Here is a 22,725-nt window from a genome sequence, read left to right on the forward strand (position 1 = left end):
CATGGTGTACCAAAAAGGACTCTGCTGAGCTGGACCGTCTTGTAGGAGCCAGACAACTCCCAGTAGCTCTGTGCAAGAGGAACAAGGGAGCATTTCCATCAGAACATCCTTTGGCTAAGTCAAGGCTGCAGCATAATGGCAGTGGCTGGAACCAGGCAAGAGCAGTGACAGATCCCTTCCCATGCCAGCACTGCCAGTGCATTCCCATCTAACCAGCTGCAACACCCCCTGCTACCCACAGGCCAGGCCTGGCCTGAGGGGTAGCAGCAGCCGCTGCAGCCGCCAACTGTGTCAAACGTCCACAACCTGCAGTAGTTTTTGGATGCATGTGTTCAGTTGGGACCAAAGTCCAAATCATGAGGCAGCTGCCTGCCTCCCCACGAAGGGGTGAATCAGTAGCGCTCTCTGGCTGCCACGAAACAGGCTGAGGCACAGAGACCGCTGCCCAATGGGCTATTCAGCCTGATGAATTTAGAGCCTGAAAACGACTGCAGGGTTAGAAAACGCCTTAGAGCAACAGATCCCAGGAGCTCTGTGTTTAGCTTAGAGAAGGGTAAGGGGGGGACGTGATCAGTCTAAGGCTTTGGCTACACTTGCACTTCAAAGCGGCAGCGCTTTGAAGCGCTAAGTGTAGTCAAAGCGCCAGCGCTGGGAGAGCTCTCCCAGCGCTGTCCGTACTCCACCTCCGTGGGGAATAACGTACAGCGCTGGGGCTTTGACCACACTGGCGCTTTGCAGCGCCGCAGTTTGCAGCACTAGAGAGGGTGTGTTTTCACACCCTGCTGCAGCGCTGCAAATTTGCAAGTGTAGCCAAGGCCTAAGTACCTACATGGGGAACAGATACTGGACAGTGGGCTCCGCAGGCCAGCAGAGGAAGGGATAACACAATCCAATGGCTGGACGCTGAAGCTAGACAAATTCCAACAGGAAAATAAGGCACAAATTTTTAACAGCAAGAGTAACTAACCACTGGAACAATCCACCAACGGGCGTGGAGGATTCTGCATTGTGAGCAGTTTTTAACCGGCGTTGGAAGCGTCTCCAACAGCCACTCCAGTTCAGACAGGAATTCGTTCAGGGCAGTTCTCGGCATGGGTTAGGTCAGACTGGAGGGTCCCAGGGGTCACTTCGGATCAAGGAAGTGGCTGTCAGTGGATTGCAGTGGGGCTGCTCCAGTCGCCCTGCCCAAGCCCTGCCACAGGGAGGCAGCTCTGGCAACGCAGGAAGACGCCCTAAGGTTTCCTTACTCAGCCCTCCTATAGTACATGGTCTGGCCGGGAACCTGCCACTACGGCTACCAAAGCCGACCTGTCGGCCTCCCAGTGCCCTAGAAGCACCCAAGGCTCCCAGCCAGGACTTACCCAAGCCCTGAGCTGACACTTAATGATGCTAGAAACAGCTTCTCTGTACCCAACAGTGAGATTAGGAAGAGACGGGGGTGGCGGCAGAGAGAGCACAACCCTGGGCTATGGCCCAGCCAGGGGGCACAGGGTAGATTACGGGGCACCTCTCAGCATGGCCCAGTCACTTTGCAGCAGCTGCTTCTGTCAGGAGTCCAGCTGTTTGAGGCTGTGCTGATCAGCCCAGCAGACACCTCCTCTACCAAAGACCCCAATGCGCCACTGGCCAGGCAGGGGGACATCTCCAATAGGGGGAAGGCAGATAAAGCTGGAATCGCAACACCACCCACAGTCCCACTGATACTGGGGGACTGGAGGGGTGCAGTCAGCTATGTGAGGAAGAATCCGAACCCAGTGACCCCTCCGTATAATCAGAAACCTCTCATCCCATACAGGGTTCTAGACCCTGCTTTGCCATTGACTTGTGACACCTTGGGCAAGTCAGTACAAGTAGGGAAACTGAGGCACGGAAGTTGACCACTGACCCCTTGGAGAGTTCTGAGAGATGCGCTATGGGACATTATCCAGCAGACTGCCCAGATCCCAGACAGGAGGAAAGTACAGCCCTGCAATCCTCAGCTGGTTATGCTCCAGCTGCATCTCCATCGGCTCTGCTTCTACTCCCTGATGGGCCAAGCTCTGAGCAACTGTCATAGAATCAGAGACTATCAGGGTTGGAAGGGACCTCAGGAGGTATCTAGTCCAACCCCCTGCTCAAAGCAGGATCAATCCCCAGACACATTTTTACCCCAGTTCCCTAAGTGGCCCCCTCAAGGACTGAACTCACAAACCTGGGTTTAGCAGGCCAATGCTCAAACCACTGAGCTATCCCTCCCCCCATAAAAAAATGTAATAATTTTGGGACCTGTCAGGAAGGCTCAGGAGGCAGATTGTCACCAGAACGAGCTGGAACTGGGCCTGTTTGCTCTCGCTCTAAGAACTGCAGTGATCTGTCCACCTGGCACCCGGGGAAGCACCAGACAGACAGGGGTGCTTTTCAGAGCCCAGTAAGGAGGTCACCTGGTGTCGAAGGGAAACCAAGAAATCCCAAGACACAGGGATCTGAGGGGAAGGCAGGTGCAACTCCAGAAGCCCTCTCCATGAGCTGCTTCACTGCTACGGCACATAGTACTCCTCAGTTATGGGGCAGAGATGATTTCTCTTGCGTGTATCCAGTGCCACCAGTCAAAGCTTGAGGTCCTGCAGCTTTCAGCTCCTCTCCCACCGCACAGCAGCCGCTGTTCTGTTTTGCTGCTGAGCTACTGGCCAGTCACATCTGGCCTAGCAGAAGCTGCTTTGGCTTAAGGCAGCATGGCTGAGACTCCAAAACAATGGGCAGTAACTGCACATGCTAGCCCCCACCCCAGGTGAGAACCGTGTTCCTGGAAACATGGCGCTTCCTGGTCTACGCACCAGGGCAGCTTCCAACACAATCAGCCTGAACAAACAACTCCCGAGCACAGCAAGGCCCTGGGCAGCGCAGAGCCTTCACACTAACAGGAAGCACTGTGCACAGCGCCCAGAGCAGCAGGCATCTCTGAAACGCTGACGGCTTCTTTTAAAGCCACAGTCCCCTTCCCACCGGGTTCACGGGCAAGGAGGAAGCAGAGCTGGGAGCAAGAACACCTTCGGGTCAGGTATCCGACTGGATAAGTGGCACCCGGGCCAGGCCCTGCTCAGACAGCTAGAGGCTGAGGGATTACCCGTGCACTGGCTGAGGGATTACCCGTGCACTGGCTGAGGGATTACCCGTGCACTGGCTGAGGGATTACCCGTGCACTGGCTGAGGGATTACCCGTGCACTGGCTGAGGGATTACCCGTGCACTGGCTGAGGGATTACCCGTGCACTGGCTGAGGGATTACCCGTGCACTGGCTTCTACTCAGCCCGGCAGCACTTGTGCAGCGCCAAGCTCTGCTCCCCTCACCCTTGCACAAGGCTGCACATGGGGACAGTGGGAACTAGGCCCAGGTGCAAGCCCTGCAGCGCAGGGAACGAGGATGCAAATCTGGGAGCCGAACCCAGCCATGAGGGGATGGCAGCCCAGCCAAGATGCCGGAGATTTTTAGGCCATGAAAGCTCACCTCGATGCTCATTCCCTGCAGGGACAGGAGGAGCCGAGGCCAGAGCTGCAGCATCCCAGGCTTCATAGATACGGTGCCTCAGGCTCGAGGGCTGAACTGATTTTGGCAGGCAGGATTTTAAGCACAAGCAATGTCCAGAGTCCTGCTGTTTCCATACCACACTGGGCCCTACACTGGTGGGCAGCCACTAACTCTTCACTGTCTTCCCACATCTCCCAGCACCAGTGCCGCCTGCTCGCACCATCCCTCAGTAGTGCTGCCAGCTCACAGCTAGGCCTTCACCTCCTCTAACCTCAGCCCACTGCCCCACACAGTGAGGATCTCCGAGTCCCAGCTCTCCACTCCAGCCTGTGCACAGCTCTGCCAGCCATCCTCTTCCGCACAGCGGGGGCCTGTCTGCTTCCCCATGCGGGCCAGGAGCCAGTTCAGAATCACCCCCTGCTGGGATTGCTCAGCAGAACTCAGCGCCCCTCTCCTTCCTGCCCGCTCAGCAATCAGGCACCAGCAACCCCTGTCCCTGCCACTGGAAAGCGCCTTCTCCTCTGCAGCACCTGCCCTTGGGAACAGCCCAACCTCCCTTTTCAGGATCGCTGCTGAAGAAGTCTTGCCAGTTTCACTTGCTACTTTAACTCTAGTGTTCAAGCGGTACCTGCAGAACGAGAACCTCTCCCGGGGTCACCCGTCCTGATCCTTTCTGGGGGCAGAGAGAGACCGGAGGGGCTCCGGATCAAATACCTGGTGGGCAAAGTCTGACAAAGTGGGAAGCGATGGACATCAGGGAGAAGGGGAAGCCAGAGCAACGTGCCACAGCTGCGTGTCTGAAGAGCAGGGAGAAGCAGAAGTGAGGGGTGCAGGTGCCTGGGGTGTGCTGCTGAGCAGATTCTCCAGAGCACCTGAGAAGGGCTGGGCAGGAACAGGCCCAGGAGGGAGTCTTGGCATGCCCGGAGACAGAGAATCCTGGTTAACGCCAGCAGGGAAGTCTTGGTGTCAGTGACTCGCACTCCCCACCCCACACCTGACAGAAGGCTGCAAGCCCAGAAGCAGAGCAGTGAGGGGCCCCAGTACTGGGATTTTACAGGAAGCCCCCACCCCAGGAACAGACTCACTCCCCCTAGCCTTAGTCCTGCCACCGACGTTCAGCGAGAGGCGCTGGCAGCCCTCTGTTATTCATAGAACGCAAATCAGAGCCTCTTGGTCGGCTTGAGGGGAAGTGTCACATATTCTGGGGCAGTGCAGATGGGAACTGGCTTCTGCCTAAGCCCAGTGAGCCCTCCCCAGCAGAGACCCTGGGCTTATTAATCATCTACCAGCCCTTTGAAATGGGATCTGGACAAGTGTTTGCTCCATGGAGACACGTGACTCCGCTGGGCTGTGGCAGAGCCAGAAATGCTGAGCCTGGCTGTTGGCTTCATGCTCTGGCTCCATTCAATCATCTCACGGCACTAGCATTAGAAGTTCCCCTTCCCTGGATTGCTCTGTACAGAGGAACAGTGGAATGGACGGGTCAGGCAGAAGCAAGGAATGGGAGCTCAATTCAGACCTCCTGTGCGACTGCCCTTGCCCAACCTCAAAATCAAAGAGAGGATTTGGAGAGTTCGGTGCTTGCGAATGGTGTAGAGAGTGAGCAGCCTGTTTTCTCCAAATGCAGCAGAAAGATCTGGGATGAGAAGGGAGGGCAGGCTTTGGACTAAAGCAATGGGACTTGTCCATCTCAGGCTGCCCCACCCTGGAAGAGTGCACAGGAAGGCAGTGCTCATGCACAATGCCCGGGCTGATCGGTTAGTCTGGAGAGGTTTGAGGGGACCCTTACACATGTAACGCACATGGGCAGCGTGCGATCACGTTTCCCTTTAACCAGTCCCACGAGATGAGAATGAGGTGACACTAAAAGGGAATGCTGAAGCTCAAGGCACGCACAGCATAATGTGCGCACAGTTGGATTTCAACAGGCCAGGATAAGGGACCACTGACATCAGCAGCTGAAGATAGTAAGAGCTGTTCAGTCTTGATGCTTCAGGGTACGGAGGTCTGCATGAAGGGAGTTACCCCAGAACAGCCTTGCACAGACTGGACAGCTGTGGTGCCGCCAAAGAACCACTCTCAGCCTGGAAGCAAGGTGGGACTCTCTTGCTCCTGACAGCTAGCCCTGGACACTCGACCCCAAGTGCAGCACTGGGAGGCTGCTTGGCACTTTCAGTCAGACCCTGGGCACAGTGCTGCAGAGATCCGCGCAGGGATCAGTCCTAGCTGCAAGGAGGAAGTCTCTCAGGCTTGCGAGTATGCAGGTGGGGCACCACTGCATGGCTGGAACCTGCGTTACTAGCAAGAGGCCTTAGCAAAAGCAGTTCGATTGCCCAGGAGCTCGCCTGGCCTGCTCACCTGCCTTCTCCTGGGAGCTCTGTGGACTTGACTCAAGCAGTAGAATGAGTGATTGCTCTGCTCAGAGGAACAGCACGAGAGTTAGGAAAGATGTTGCCAGAAGCATCCTCAGCTGCATCTGGTTTTATTAGGGACGGTAACAGAGAAACAAGTAGGAGCCAGGTGGGCTCTGCACTCCAGACAGAACTGTGCTGCCAAGGGGCAAAAGGAAACTAAGACCACCTGGTTTGCCCTTGTACAGGCAATGGAAATATGCTAGTCAGTAACACGACTAACAGTAACAGTTAGTAACAGTAACGAGTAACAGCAGGGCCCATCTCTTAGATCCCGGTGACAGGATGGATACAGATTAGCAGTCTATGGGTAACCTCACTGACCTAAATAGAGATGACGTAGGAATCTAACTTCAGGCCAGAGGGCCAGTCTGCATTTGAGCTGGGCGCTGCTCAGCAGGACTCCAATGGGCACTGCAGCAATACAGACAGACCTAGCCAAGACACTGCACTGAACTCTGCAGTTCTGTTTTTCATTTTTAAAAAAACGTTTGATCCCCCCCAGTAATGAGAACACAGACCCTGGCACAAGAGGAAATAGCTCCTCCGACAGAGGTTCAGCCAGTGAGTGGCTATACTGCCTCCAAGCCCTTAGCCACGTCCATTCAGGTCCAAAAGGGAAAAGTTACAGACAAAGCTCAGAGTTTGAGATTCCCATGATGCCAATGGAAACGTAGTTTGCGTTCCCGTTGCTCTGTACTTGCAATGCAAACACTTCAGCACAGGCACAGGGAACAAAGCTAGAAGTGAAACTGACTAGCATATTTCCATTGTCCGAGAAGACCACACAGTGGAGCAAGCAGCATCAGTGAGGAAACGTGGATTTCAAACATCCAGGATTAAGTTAGGTGTTAGATTGGGAAGGAATTTTGCTTTTAACCTTTAAGCGCGCTCCCCTTCTCCCCCCCACACCTCCATGCTAAGACTGGGCCATGGCTCGGCTCCCCAGAGCCGATGTCCGAACATGGGACTCTGCCTTTGAAGACCTAGGGGAGATGGGAACAAAGTGGGCCAGGCCCCTCTCCCCTTCACATTAGGACACCCCCCAGTGGGGGAAAAGGAGGCTCTGCTAAGGCCAAGCTGCCCCACCACTAGCTGCTCCAGTACAGTGACACTACAGCAGCTAAAGCCAAACAGCTCCCAGAAAGGCAGAGAGGGCACCACCCAGTCCCACTGTTCTCTCCCTGAACGAGAGAGGCCTGTGAGAAAACTCCCTACCCAGCTCCCAGGATGAGTCAGCTCATGATCAGTCTCTGCTCACACCTCTGAGCGCCCTGCTTGGATGAGCACAGCTGAGGTGTCTGGAGAGGGTTAGGCAGAGGGAACTCACACCAAGGAAGGAAACCCCCAGCCTCGGGGGCATTTACACAGACCCTCTGGGTCCCAACACCCCAAAGTGAGAGCTGCCAGAGCCAGGGTTACAGGACAGCTGGGAAAAAAGCACTGGAGCTCTCAGGTGCACTTACCTTCTTGTGCTTCTTAGCCATCCATTTGTCCCAGTTATTGAGCATATCCAGCCATTTGGACTCCCTCTGCCTCAGCACCTCCAGTGGCACCTCCTCCAGCCTAGGGGACGGGGGAGAGAAGAGAACATGTCACATGGGGCAAAGCCACCAAATCGGGATTTAGCATCACTCCAGTCACAGCAAGTGGAACCGGGAGCCTGCAGCCCTTTCAGACGATTTCACCTCCAAGAGCACCTGCCCCATGCGCCCCATCCCCCTGTGCTGCTCCCTGGAGCACCCGGGGAACAGCTCTAACCCACCCAGGCTCCCTAGGACAAGTGCTTGCTGAGAATCCCCCTCGCATACAACCCTCCTACTCTGCATACTCACGACACAGACCTCTAACCCGGGCTCAGCTTCGACTGCCCAGCCCTCTCCTTGCTCCTCACACCTTGCTGCATTCCTACAATCCAGGCTGTTCTGTCCTGACCCCTGGCACTCCACCTCATCCTTCCAGTCTGCATGCAGGTTCCTCTTCCCGGCCTGCTGCTCTGCCACCTACACCAGCTCCCATCATTTAATCACCGCAGATGCCAGCACCTTGGCCCCACCTTCGAGAACCCTTCCAGGTGCCCCTTCTCTACCTAGTCTTGCATCTTGCCAACCCCCGACCTCCACCGCACCAGCAATGACGCCAGCCTGGCTTGCCCATTCCTCTCCTTACACCCTTCCTGACTCACCCCCAGCCAGCTCCCCGTGTCTCTGCTAGTCAGACACTGGCCAGCGATGGCCTGAGGGGGAGGGGACAGCTGCCACTCGTCAGACTGTAAGCCAAGCAGGGCAGGCACTGCGTCTGGACAGATTTATATAGCAGCTAACACAATGGGGGCCCAGACCTGGCTAGGTCCCAAGTACTAAACCTTTAACAGCAGCGATGTAAGTCAGTGTCTGGTTCCTGAGCCAGAAGCAGGAGAAAGAACAAGACACAGGCGCCATCAAGCTACTCCAGAACCCTGGAGCATGTGGGCCACTCTGCACGCAGAAACAGGCAGCAGCCCTTGCCCTGTTCTACTGGGCAGGAGCGTTAACTTCAGAGCTCTGAACAAACCACGGCAGGGTGCTGCACTAGCAGACTCTGGACTGGCAGCACCAGTTTCTTAGGGTGCATCTACACTGCAGCAGGGAGATGCAATTCCCAGCTCAGGTAGAGGAACGTGCTAGCTTTGATTGTGCCTGTGTTCTAAAACCAGTGGCGTGGCCACGGTGGCCCAGGCTAACCATCCAATAGGGACTGGACTTGGGTGGTTAGCCCGAGCCATCACTCATACCACTGTGGTCACACTGGTGGTTTTAGTGCACTAGCTGGATCCAAGTTAACGCATGCATGTCTACCCGAGCTGGGTGTTACTCACAGGGAGCCACTGGCCAGATCCTGATCTCGATAGCTCAGGAGGCCTTCCAGGTCCTCTACAATTCCTACCAGTCATTTTCTGCACTGCCTCTGTTCCCTGCGTTTGGGGGATGGATTTCAAGAGCCTGGGTTGGAGTCAAAGCCAGCTACCAGACATCGCCCCAACCCACTTTTAACAGCTTCAAGTACTGCCAAGGGAATGCTTCAAAGCCAGGGACCAGGTCTGTCAGAGATCTACCTTCCACCAGCCCCAGACTGTCCTACAGAGCAATAGCAACATCTGGGCTCAGGCCTGGGGATCCGATGGCAGATCAGCCCTGGTTCAGAGGGATGCGCTTGGGACAGGATGAGCTCTCAAGTCCATGAACTTGGCAGCGGTTTTACTCTCTCCACCGGTATTAAGACTTTTACTGGGTGTAAAGCAAAGCCACAGCCCTCTTCCTCTCAGACCAGCCCCCACCCAAATGAGACCAGCCAACACTTCAGATATCATCTCTCAGACAAGCCCTGAGCCCGGGAAGCTAAAGAACTGGCACCAACCCACAGCGCAGAGAGGCAAGAAATTGAGTTAGATCCTGCATCCAGGAACGGCCTGTGCTGCGCCCACAGGAGCAATGCACATGCAACTTGGATGGCACCTGCAACGGAGGGGAGACAGGCCTTTCACACAGGCTCCTTGCCACAGGCATGCACCATCCTTTAACAGCTGTGCGCACCTCCACCAACTCAGGAAAGATGGAGCCCAGCAGGTGCTGGGCTGGGAACAAGCAGCATGTCATGAGAAATTCAATTCAATTCAGATACCCTGGGGGAGATTTTTAATCACATCAGGGAAGTGACAGCCCACCACAGCCTGTAATGCAGCCTTCCCCCATCACCATGTATTACTGTACATGGCTTCCTACAAGCGATACAGTGCAGTACTGACACTCTAAATGCTAGTGCCTGTGTCACCTAATAGCACTGAGCTACAAAGCAGATACTGGAAACCTCAAACCAGCCCAATCTGAGTTTAGCCCAGATCTGATTTCGCCCTCATACTACACAAGCTCAGGCAGAAGGGAGGCAATTCGGTCACCACGCAGAGCCAGCAGCTACAGTCCCAGTCTGTGTGGAATGAGCATGTCCCCCTTTAACCTTCTGCAAGAACCACGCTCACCACAGCCACGGTCACACCCTCACTTCTGCTTTCAGTGCAGAACCATCATGACCGGGCTGTGCCTCTGCCTCGTGCCGTACGGACCCTGGCTCAGCTTGTCGGCGGCATTTCGGTGGGTGCTTGTCTGCCGCCACGGTGCTCTGTGGCTCGTCATCTGGCGCCTGCCAGACGAAAAAGGTTGGGGACCACTGGCGTAGAGCTTCATCCTGTGGGCTCTCACTTCAGCCAGCCATCCAGGGGGTGGTGCTGTGACCACAACCCAGGGCCCTGCTGACAGGGCCCTGAAACAGCAACAGATGGCATCGCTGATCCAAGCGGGGCATCTATGGAAGATGAAGGGTCAACCCCGGAGATGGTGGGTGACCCCTGCTCCCAGCTGCCATCTGAGTCTACCTGGACCAGCTTGGGGATTCAACCCAGTTATCCAGGCCAGCTGGCCCCCAGCACCCAATGAAGTCCAGGGGTGAGGAGTGTGCTCAGGAAGTTGGGCCCAGTCTATCGAGCTGGAACAAGCTCACATAAGGGGGTGCAGGGTCCAGATCCATCTCACACAACAAGGAACCCGCCACACAAGGTCAGGACGGTGGGCAGGGGAGGGGAGGACTCGGCAGCTGCTGCTGAACGCTCTGTAGGCTGGGCCCCTTGGAAGGCTCGGGTGTCCCCCAAAGGCAGCTGGCACAGCTGTGCGCACTCAGGGATTCCTGCCTTTGCATCTGCTTCCCCATGGCTGCCTGACCCCGACACCAGCACGTCAGTACATGGCACTTGAACCATGTGGAGCCGCCCCAATGGGACGGGGCCACAGGTTTAAAGTTCTATACTCACGTCAATATTTTGCTGGACCAGGATAATAGCACATGCTGCCCAAGCTACCAGCCCAGGAGATCCCAAAGTTCCCTCCACAGCCCATTCTGATACCAGCTGACATTCAGGGACTGTCGAGAACCATCACCCCCCAGCGAAGTTGCCTCTCTGCTGCTCTAGAAACTGCCCTGCACATGGATGCAGCACAGGGAAGCCTAGATTACAGGGCAGCAGCTCTGGAACCCTCCTTACAGAAGAGCCCCTCCAGCTAAACCACGAGCCTCTGACCCAGGCTAACGTGTCTGCGAGTGCTCCTTGCCATGTATAATGCCAGCTCCCCACTGCCGGGCCTCCTGCACATGGCAGCAGCCTCCTGCTGGGTGCACAGGAGGAAGTGAGCCACCTCCATTAGAGTTCTCTTAAAAAGCATTAATTTGTGGGGGAGGGGAGCTTTGTTCCTGGAAAGAACTAAGGGTCCTTGTTCAGCCCTGACTCCACGGGGATGGGCATATGAGAAAGGGCGGGTCAGTGTGACCTAGCAGCTGGTTGGTTGGATGGTTTAAGAATCAGCCTTTGCCCTGACTCTGTGCCAGCACCCATTCCATACTGAAGAGTTCTTCTATTCCTAGCCTGGAGGCTCGGACGCTGCCCCACACAAGGGCTCCCCTCGCCTCCAAGAGGGATTACACTACTCAGAGCCAAGCTTCCCTTTACAAGCCAGGGCAATCCCCTCTCACCGACATGCACTGGAATGGCAGAGGAGCCTGTCCATAAAATGCTGCCATGCACCAGCCCATGGTCCTGTTTTGCTGCTCCCACAGCATGTTGCAGAGGCAGCAGCTCCTTCCCTGAGGAGTGAGCCCCTCGCCACCACTCCCAAACGACACTGACGGAAGGAGCAGCACTGAGGATAGGCGGGAAGCATCTTCAGCAGTCCTAAAGGCTGCAGATGGGGATCTGAAGGGGAGGAAGTGATGAATCCCACATATCCCCCAGCCCAAAAAGTAAAGACCCCATGAGTTGTTCCCAACTCATTTGATTATTGTATCCTAGCCCAGTAACTAACACGTAAACAGCTTTGGACTGACATCAGTCCTTTCTCACCCACAATCCCAGCAAGTCAGGAACACAGGGCCAAGGCTGCACCAAATGGAGGGCCAAGGACCAGGAGAACAGAGCATTAGCTGAAGCAGATTAACAGAAAACAGTTACTGGAATTCAACCATGTGCCACAAGCAGAAAAAGTTCCCTGTATGGAAACAGGAACTGCATGCAAGAATGCCATCAGCCATGGGCAGAGTCACAACAGCCCTACTGACTGTTCTCAGCAGGAGTGTCGCTGATCAGGTCGCCTGGAGGGGGAATTGAAAAGCCCAGAGCCAACAGTGACAAATCTCCTGCCCCTGCATCAGGCATGCGGGTTCCTTTGCATCCTGGTGAGGGTAAGGGAACTCGAAATCCTGGACGTAGTACCTTCCAGAGGAGGTGATGCCTCACACTGCCTGATCCAGCACAAGGCACTTTTCATTCCCTTGGCTCCAGCTAGCAGAGCTATTGGAGCCGCCCATGTACCTTCCAGGTATGTCACAGCCACCTGCAGAAGCACTCCTTGACGGCTAGCTGATTCTGATGGGGGTTCATACAACTCAGCAGCCTCGATCACTGTCTCAGACCGAAAGCTCTTTGGTGCAGCTGGTACAGCGCTGAGCACACTGATGGCCAGAGGTCAGGCTCAAGGATGATTTTAAACAATAAGTTAACATCAGGGAGGGACAGCTCAGTGGTTTGCGCATTGGCCTGCTAAATCCAGGGTTGCGAGTTCAATCCTTGAGGGGGCTATTTAGGGAACTGGGGTAAAAATTTGTCTGGGGATTGGGTCCTGCTGTGAGCAGGGGGTTGGACTAGGTGACCTCCTGAGGTCCCTTCCAACCCTGAGATTCTATGAACACCCTCCTACAGGCACACTGAATTCACAGCAGCATTGTGCCAGGATTCTCTCAACAAGAGGGAAAGGATCTAATGGGCTGCTGTTTAAAAAAAAAAAAAAAAAAAGCCCGAGACCTTCCCCCTCCCATTACTACCTCGAGGCGGATGTGTGGGTATTAGGCATGCCCTTACTGCTCAAGAGGACACGTATACCTCCATTTTACAGATGTGAAAAATCACTGCTCTGCCTGTTTCCCCAAGCCACAGTGAATCTGTGGCAGAACATGGACAAGAACCTGAGGGTCCTAACTCCCAGCTTTACCCACTAGACTGCGCTGCTTGGCATTTTAGAGAACTTTACACTCGCGTTCAGAGTACTAAGGATACACTCGCACCAAGGGGTTAAACAACCTTACCAGACGCCCTAGCTGCTGACTCTGTGCCAGACTTGAGCGGCCCTCTCGCTGACCCACTAGCCACCCCATCAGCAGCAATGGCGCAGCGGCACAAAACAAATGGGCTGCTAGCGGCTTATCTCATGCCCACAAATTACAGAGATGCCGATCACAGGTAGCTACGCAGCCAGCTAGAGGAACATGCTGTAATTTCCACTCCCGCCCCAAATGAGGTCACAACTAACAGATCCTGCCCGGCTCACTTTCTCTGGGTGTTGCCACAGAAATAACTCTGGAAACAATCACGCTGCAAAACCGGATTCCAATTAAAGTGGGGCAGGCAGAGCACATTCCTTAGCATTCTACAGCAGTCAGGGCCATTCCATCTCTACGAGAGGTGCAGCCCGCAGCCTGTAAGGCCTTGTCTACACTACAGGACTATTTCGAATCTACTTAATTCGAATTTGTGGATTCGACCTTATGAAGTCGAATTTGTGTATCCATACTAAATACACTAATTCGAACTTCTGAGTCCACATTAACGGGGCCGGCGTCGACTTTCGAAGCGGTGCACTGTGGGAAGCTATCCCACAGTTCCCGCAGTCCCCGCTGCCCATTGGAATGCTGGGTAGAGCCCCCAATGCCTGCTGGGGGAAAAAAATGTGTCGAGGGTGGTTTTGGGTAACTGTCGTCATTGAACCGTCAATCACGCCCTCACTCCCTCCCTCCCTGAAAGCGCCTGCGGGCAATCTGTTCGTGCACTTTTCTGGTCAGTGACAGCGTGGACGCCACAGCACTGCAAGCATGGAGCCCGCTGCGATCCTCGCCGTTTTCTCCTCCTCGCACTTTATCGTCCACCTCTTCCACATTCAGCTGCTGAGAAATTGGGCTACTTTTCAATGGTTCTGCAAGCACACCATAGGGGACGTTTTACCAACATGAACGTCGTATGGCCGGGCAAGGTTCCTGATGCGTGTGTTCTCAGGAACTGTGGGCTGCTCAGACGCCTGCTGGAAGGTAGTTTCTTCCCGTACCACGAAATAACTGTTGTGGATGTGCATTTGCCTATAGTGATCCTCGGTGACCCAGCCTGCCCGCTAATGCACTTGCTCATGAAGCCCTATACAGGCGCCTGGGACAGCGACAAGGAACTCTTTAAATACCAGCGAGCAGCGTGACCTGTGACTGTTCAGTTTCTTTACAGAGAAGCTGAACCTGCCCCTGTTTCTTTACCCAGTTACTGTTGACTCTACTCTTCGGTTAAATACCCCGTTCTCCCCGTTTCCTCCACTTCCAAGACACGTGTAAAAATAAAATACATGTCACACTGTTACTGAGGAGAGGTTTCTTTATTCATGACTTTTCGTTAAAGGGTCGAAACTGGAACGCAGACTGCGGTGGGTAGGGTGTGCGCTGATGTAAAGACCGCCTCTAAACTCAAGGAATGACAGGCTCCTGCTCCTACAGCGGTCCGCATTGCCGGACTGCTTGTTTCAACGGAGCCTGCCATCCCTCCTTTTTGGGATTCTGTGTGCGGGGGGCTATGTGGCCTTGTGGCGGAGGAGGACGGATACAGATTCCTCTGCTGCGTGACTCAGCGGTCCACGACAAGGACCGCTGTATAAGATCTGTACCTGCCCTCCCCCGCTAAAAAGTCACATCCCCACCGCCCACACAGAACCTGGAAACCACCTCCCATACCGACCACGGTGCCTGCTGACTGCACTGTGTGTGTTACCCGCTGCTGATCCGGCCCCCGTGTCTGTACCCTGCGAAAGGTGCCTGTCCTATGCAATTAGCAACGCACTTCCCCACGCACCCCATTCAAACACAGTCTTCAGTGAAGAAACATGACGGAAACAGTACTTAACAGCAAAGTATTTTTATTACTTAAGTACACAGTTATGGGATGGGACTGGGATTGGGACTTGTTTGAGTCCGGAAGGGAAGGACTTATGCAAACGTAGGGTATGAGAGCTTTTGGTTACTTGAGCACTCTGCTGGGGTGCAGTGACAGTATTCACGGCCCAGGGCGGGCATCCTCCTGGTTATTTGAGGTGAGGGGGGAATGTGACTTTGTGGCGGGGGAGGGCAGTTGCAGAGATACTGCCGGGGGCTCTGTCCTGCAGCGGTCCTGCAGAACATACACAAGTCGCCGGAGCGTGTCCGTTTGCTCCCTCAGTAGTACAAGCATTGCTTGAGTCGCCTGCTTGTGTTCCTCACGCCACCTCTCCTCCCATTCGCTGTGTGAGCGCTGGTACAGAGAGACTTTCTCCCTCCACTGCCTCTGCTGGTCCGCCTCGGCTAGGTAGCAGCCCACACATTCATCGAAAATCGTGTCCCTTGTCTTTTTCTTTCGCCGCCTAATCTTCGCCAGCCTCTGCGAGGTGGATGCTGTGGCAGGTCTGGAGACAGTGGAAGCTGTGAGATGGGAAACAGTTAGTTAATTCCTTGCAATGATACTTTTTTGCGAACAATTAACTGAGTCTAGGCTGTCTCTGTGAATTTTTTGTTGAGACCCCTGTGCCTGCTGTTGCACAAATCATTTGCGCGGTGGATTCTGGGTAAATGTCGCCAGTCATTCCTTCCTCCGGGAAAGCAATGGCAGACAATCATTTCGAGCACGTTTTCCATGAAATGCCCTGGCACACGCCATAGCGTGGCAACAATGGACCCTATTTTGCCTTTTGTGTATGTCACCGTATGTGTACTGGATGCCGCTGACAGAGGCGGACCAGCAGCGCTACACAGCAGCATGCTTATGCTTTTGCATGACAGCAGCGATGGTTACCAGGCATACTGCACCGTCTACCATACCATGAACTGGTAAGAAGACGGTAATAAGATGGTCATGGTTACCTGTCCTTTTGCACTGCGCCATTTGGTGCTGTCATAAGTGCCCCTGGTCGATCAGCCAGGGGCGCAAAAGCAAAATTTGGGAATGACTCCCCGAGTCAATCCCTCCTTTTTGGGTATCTAAAAATAGAATCAGTCCTGCCTAGATTATGGGCAAGTGTACTAGAGAACCACTGTATCATACAACCAGAGACCACAGCTGCTCTCTGTCCAATCCTGCATAAATTTTGAGCTGAACGCTATTCACAGGGTGTGCTCCTGAAACAACCCCAGCTGTTCATTCCATTCTTCCCCCAGCCTTCCTGGGTTCCAATACCATTGTCCCCCCACTTGTGTGATGAAGTAATATAGAATGCATGAATAAGACACAGGTAGTCGTTTGTGAGAAATGAGTGGAAGGAAGCCTCCAGCTGCAATGATAGTCCAGAGATGACATTAAGGGGTGTGGAGGAGGGAGCCACTCATCCCTCTGCTAGTCCAGGGGCAATTGAATCTTTTCTTTACAATGAAGGGTGGGGGCTGATGGAGCTCAGCCCCCTGTTGCAATGATGAGGACGGTTACCAGCCATACTGCACCATCTACCATGAAAAATTAGCAACAGGCGGCCTTGACCGACCTGTCCCAAGCAAGTTGGTACGGTCGTTATGGTTACCAGTCCTTTTGCACTGCCCCATGTGCCAATAGGCTGATGATGAGGATGGATTTCCATCTTATTGTACCATCAGCCATCCATAGCGTGGGGGGAGCAAGGATGTTGGTGTTGAGTGCTGCACCATCGCGTCTATCTGCAGCATTCAGTACAGATACGGTGACATGTAAAACAGTCAACAGAGGATTGTTTTCCCTTTAACTTCTGGGGGTCGGGGGGCTGCGTAAATTGCCGAGCTATGCCCCGACCCACCGCGGACACTGTGTTTGACCCTAGAAGCATTTGGAGATCAGCCAAGAATGCAAATGCTTTTCGGAGACAGCAGGAACTGTGGGATACCTTGTGTCCTCGTTCCCCCCTCCCTCCATGAGCGTCCATTTGATTCTTTGGCTTTCCGTTACGCTCGTCACGCAGCTGCGTGCTGAGTCTGTGCTATGCCGTCTGTCCGTTTATTTATTAAAAATACTTTGGACCAGGCGTAACGTAACATTTCTTCCCCTACTTAGATGCAGGAGTCTCCGAGCGAGATCACCGTGAGGACGGGCACTGAAGGAGATAGAGAGCGCATGCTGCGTGAAATCTAGCACGAACCACGGACCTATGCAGCCGTGCTCTGGGAGGCAGTGCTCCCTGAATACCGCATGAAAGCCTCGCGCGGAAAAGTGTGCTACCACGGAGCACCCAATAAGGCAGCTCTCCCCAGGAACCTCCTGCTGATGCTTATCGATTAATGGCAGGAGAGCTTCGTGGCATTCTCCCAGGAGGATTTCTGTTCTATCACCATATATACAGAGACCTCCTTTTCACACACTTCAGATTCCTGTTATATTAAGAATAAAAGTTAACATTGTTAAAGCACTTACCGACATATCCTACCCCTGATTCAGGATCCGGGTTGGCCGGGGAGGGTTGGTAGGGGATCTCCGTGACGGTGATGAATAGATCCTGGCTGTCGGGGAAACCAGCGTTGTAAGCGCTATCGCCTGCCTCGTCCTCCACAAACCCTTCCTCATCTTCCCCGTCCGTGAACATCGTCGAGGAACTGTCCGTCGACACTGTCCCATCATCAGAGTCCATGGTCACTGGTGGGGCAGTGGTGGCAGGCTCCGTAGCGTCCGTTGGCCGCTTTGATTTTTTGGTAGGCTTGTCTGGGGTCCTTGATTTTCACGCGGCGCTGCGTTGCATGACGGCTGTATCCTCTGTCTGGATCATGGCTTTGGAGACCTTCTCGTAGGTCTTTGCATTCCGTTCGTTGGAGCGCAGCTCCGAAAGCACAGACTCCTCGCCCCACACACCGATCAGATCGAAGAGTTCCCGGTCAGTCTATGCCGGGTCCCTCTTTCTATTCAGAGATTACATGAACTCCTCTGCTGGAGAGCTCTGCATTGCTGCCGGTGCTGCGGAGCTCGCCCCGATGTGCAACCAGAACGTCAGATTCAAACCGCCCAGACAGGAAAATGAATTCAAATTTTCGCGGGTCATTTCCTGTGTGGCTGGGCAGAGAATCCAAGCTCGGGCTGCTGTCCAGAGCGTCAACAGAGTGGTGCAGTGTGGGATAGCTCCCGGAGCTACTAAGTTCGATTTCCATCCACACCTAGCCTAATTCGAACTAGCCATGTCGAATTTAGCGTTACTCCACCTGCCGGGGTGGAGTACCAAATTCGAACTAAAGAGCCCTCTAGTTCGAATTAAATGGCTTCCTGGTGTGGACGGTTGAGCGGTTAGTTCGAATTAACGCTGCTAAATTCGAATTAAAGTCCTAGTGTAGACCAGGCCTAACACTCCACCATTAGCAGAGGTCACAGTGCATGCTGGGATACGGAGTGCATCTCTGCTAAACAGGAGAGAATCAGCCTGTTCTATACAAACTAAATGCAGCCTTTGGGCTCCCAGCAAGCTGTCAATGCTGCCCCTCAGCTGGGCAAAGTTTGAGCGGCTCCTGAAGAAAGCTGAGTCAGAGTTAAGCAGCCAGACTTCCTAGTGGTAGATCAGCTGCAGGAGTTGGGGGGGGGGAGGGGGGGGTGTCAGACAGGGAGCCGGTTTGCAGAATCTTTCTTCTGCAAGTGGGAGCCCTGACTGTCTGCTTCCCAATTACCACAGCCCCTCTGGATCGCTTGTAAGATCCAGAGGTTATTTTAACAGCTACAGATGTTCCGTTCCCCTCACAGGAAGCCAGAACCCACGGAAACCAGATGACAGGACAATTTCCCCGATTACACTATGGCCAAAAATATACAGCCATCTAGTGCTCAGAATTCAAAACAGGCCTCAAGGTAGCCAGAAGTTGCCATCATGGATGAAAGGGGAACACACAGGCCTTGAAATTATTTACAAATTTAACAGAAGCCTCCTCTATTCCCGGCCCTGTTGGAGGAAGCCAATACTTTACTGTTAAGACCCTCCTTGAGTTCACGCCATCCTCTCATGTAGGACCCACCTCCTCTGTTCCTGCAGAGTCCCACCCCCGAGGGCGAGAGCGCTTTCTCCTTCACAGCCTTTGTCGATCTCCCAACTTCTCCTATTCCATCTTTTCAAGGCTCGGCCCTTCTTTGCATTGCACGTGGGTGCACTTGGGAGCACTGTCCGCACAACAATACCAGCCACAACAGAGCTATCGCTGGAGCTTCACTAAGTCTCACATTTCTCTTAAAGCACTTGCAAGGAAGGATGGACGATCTAATGGTTAAAGCACAGGTCTGGGGTCAGGTGCCTGAGGTCTATGCCTGGTTCTGTGATCTTGGGCATGTTAAACCATCCGTTTGCAGAGTTGTCAGACAGCAATACAACTTCACAGGGGCAATTTGTGGCTTAGTCCATCTGTGTTTATAAAAAGGCTTGGAATTCCTCAGACTGAAGGAACTGGGCAAAGCATTATTAGGTACAAAGACAAGAACAGCATTGCTACATCTAAAAATTCAGTTGATGTGTGGTTACCCACGGCCTTAAAGCTCACTCCATCAAACCACGGGGGACACTGTGTTACACTGTTATGCCAGCTAGCAACAGCAGCCAGCCTTAGGGAAAGGCAGAGCCTCCTGGACGCTTTAAATGTTGACCGTAAACGTTAAACATCAGTCCATCGGATGGCACTGGTGGTGAGCGAGCTAACGGGTGGCTGAGCTATGGATTCCTAGAAGTACTCTCCCAGCTAAACCGACTACATCCACACACACCTACACAATGCCAGATGTAAGATCTTTAAGTCTTTGTTAAAGGAGGTTAGTGACATGACCCCTCTGCATCAGCGAAAGCATTCAGGGACCTGGATTCTAATTCCAGACTCCTACTGACTCACTTGTGAGACTTCAGGCAAGACACTTAATATCTATGCCCTAGTTCTCCAGACCTCTCATGCACCACTGCCAGCCTTAAGCACTCAAAAGTCAGGAGATTTTAAAAATAGTACGTTTGTGGGGGTTTTGTGTCTTCTGCTTTTGAAGCTTCTCCGCAACCTAGAGACTTATTTAAAAAACCAAAAGCTGAGATTCTCAGGTGATCACGTGACCCCAGAAGCAGGAGATTTAAGAAAAGCACAATGTGTCACAAAAGCTGACAAAACACTGCCCGAGTGATGCATAAAGAACAGGAGTACTTGTGGCACCTTAGAGACTAACAAATTTATTTCAGCATGAGCTTTCGTGAGCTACAGCTCACTTCTTCGGATGCATAGAATGGAACACACACAGGAGACATTTATACAGACAGAGAACATGAAAAGGTGGAAGTATGCATACCAACAGGAAGAGTCTAATCAATTGAGATGAGCTATCATCAGCAGGAGAAAAAAAAACTTTTGAAGTGATAATTAAGATGACCTATAGAAGGTGTGAGGAGAACTTAACATAGGGAAATAGATTCAATTAGTGTAATGACCCAACCATTCCCAGTCTCTGTTTAAGCCTGAGTTAATTGTATCTAATTTGCATATTAATTCAAGTTCAGCACTCTCTTTGGAGTCTGTTTTTGAAGTTTTTTTGTTGCAAAATTGCCACCTTCAAGTCTGTCACTGAGTGGTTAGAGAGGCTGAAGTGTTCTCCCACTGGTTTTTGAATGTTATGATTCCTGATGTCAGATTTGTGTCCATTTATTCTTTTGCATAGAGACTGTCCGGTAGACTGCCAGTAGTAGATATGCAGGTGAACGAGCCCCTGATGGCGTGGCTGATGTGATTAGGTCCTATGATGGTGTCACTTGAATAGATATGTGGACAGAGCTGGCATCAGGCTCTGTTGCAAGGATAGGTTCCTGGGTTAGTGTTTATGTTGTATGGTGTGCAGTTGCTGGTGAGTATTTGCCAGCTCTGTCCACATATCTATTCAAGTGGCACCATCATAGGACCTAATCACATCAGACACACCATCAGGGGCTCGTACACCTGCACATCTACCAACGTGATATATGCCATCATGTGCCAGCACTGCCCCTCTGTCATGTACACTGGCCAAACCGGACAGTCTCTACGCAAAAGAATTTTTCTCCTGTTGATGATAGCTCATCTCAATTGATTAGACTCTTCCTGTTGGTATGCATACTTCCACCTTTTCATGTCCTCTGTACGTATAAATATCTCCTGTCTGTGTGTTCCATTCTATGCATCCGAAGAAGTGAGCTGTAGCTCACGAAAGCTCATGCTGAAATAAATTTGTTAGTCTCTAAGGTGCCACAAGTACTCCTGTTCTTTTTGCGAATACAGACTAACAGGGCTGTAACGAGTGATGCATGTGATTCTACCAGCCTTACAGGAGTGTCAAGGTGCCAGTTGTGTTTGCAAAGTAGGTGAAAGGTGCTACAAAAGGGCAAAGTATTATTAGTTATTTATTTCTGATGTGTCAGAAATGAGAGACTGTCCCTCCTGAAAAACAGCAGAGTATCACACAGGCTCCTTCAGCAAGATGGAGCGATCCACTCAGACCTTTTAAGGCAAGTAAAGCAGCTAGTTACCCAGATACAAGTAGAAAGGAACAGCCCATAGACATGGAAACGCTAACATCAATGGAGTTAAAAGTATGAGGGAGAGACACCCCTCAGGAAACCACTGTCAAGATGGGAACTGACCCTCACAGTGCAACTATCCATGCAGGAGTGCCAGCTCCAAGACAGAGGAAGTGACTGGCATCCATTCTGAGCAGGATCCTTTGACTGAAGGAGCTGCCCCGAAAGGCCAAGTACAAGCCAACTCCAGACCCCCTAAAGGTAGTGCCCCAATGTACAACTTCTAAGGACACAGCAGGCTGGTTTCACGGCACCTGGGTTAGACATGCTGTCTCCCAAGGCAGGTCCTGGGAGGCTCCCATAGACTGGGAATTGCACTGAATTTCCCCTGAATGAGGGGCTGCACCGATACAAGGTGTAGCTAATGGAGACTGCTTGCCTTAGAGCAGGGGTGGGCAAACTTTCTGGCCCAAGGGCCACACTGGGGCTGCAAAACTGTATGGCGGTCCAGGGAGGGAAGGCTCCCAAACAGCCTGGCTCCCGCCCCCTCCCCACCCAGCCTGGATGTGGCCCATGGGCTGTAGTTTGCTCACCTCTGCCTTAGTGCATGACTGTCAGGCTTGATTCAAGCTCTCTATTAGAGGGCTAAGAGGGGCTGCATAGTAAAACCGCAGGAGTCACGCTCTGACCACTCAAACTCTCCAGTACGAGCTCAATCAGGTACCTGCAATCAACCAGCCTTTTCCAATCCCAGCACCCAGATTGGAGATGGAAAGCACCTATTACACCACTGCAAGACCAGTGCCGGATTCATCCCGGCAGCAGGTTTCCACATAAGCTAGTGCTTTGTCCAGTTTAGTTTTAAAGCATCCCAACAGCTGGGGCTTCCGTCGCTTCCACTGGCAAGAAAGTTGGCGGGTGGGGTTCACGCTCCTTCACTCCTCCCCAAATACCAGAAGTGGTTGTTTACTTCCCTGGCTCTCACTTATCTCCTGTTACGTGCTCCAGACTACTTCTTCTTTGCAGGTATTTGTATGCGCTTTCACCACCCAGAGAAAGCCTTGGTGCCGAGCCCCTTCTGCCCCTTCCCCTGGAGCCTGTGCCAGCCTCGCACCCAGGCCCTTCTGACATCAGACCTTGCCAGACATAAGCCACCCTCCCACTCTTCAGTTACATACCCCACCCCCCTTCCTGGCCACTTATCCACCTTGGACCCTCCAGGGTTACATGG

At 53.1% G+C, this 22,725-nt stretch overlaps 1 protein-coding gene across 2 annotated transcripts in view; it reads right to left on the reverse strand.

Moving 5' to 3' along the window:
- Positions 1 to 22,725, reverse strand: part of TBC1D10A (TBC1 domain family member 10A) — a 43,264-nt gene that overhangs the window by 17,720 nt on the left and 2,819 nt on the right. For both annotated transcript variants that reach the window (XM_044989661.1, XM_044989662.1), the window contains exon 2: positions 7,383 to 7,482. In XM_044989661.1, coding sequence (XP_044845596.1) covers positions 7,383 to 7,482 — 100 coding nt within the window. The remainder of the gene's footprint in view (positions 1 to 7,382; positions 7,483 to 22,725) is intronic.

This window comes from Mauremys mutica, chromosome 16 (assembly GCF_020497125.1).
Source record: "Mauremys mutica isolate MM-2020 ecotype Southern chromosome 16, ASM2049712v1, whole genome shotgun sequence".
Classification (NCBI taxonomy): Eukaryota; Metazoa; Chordata; order Testudines; family Geoemydidae; genus Mauremys; species Mauremys mutica.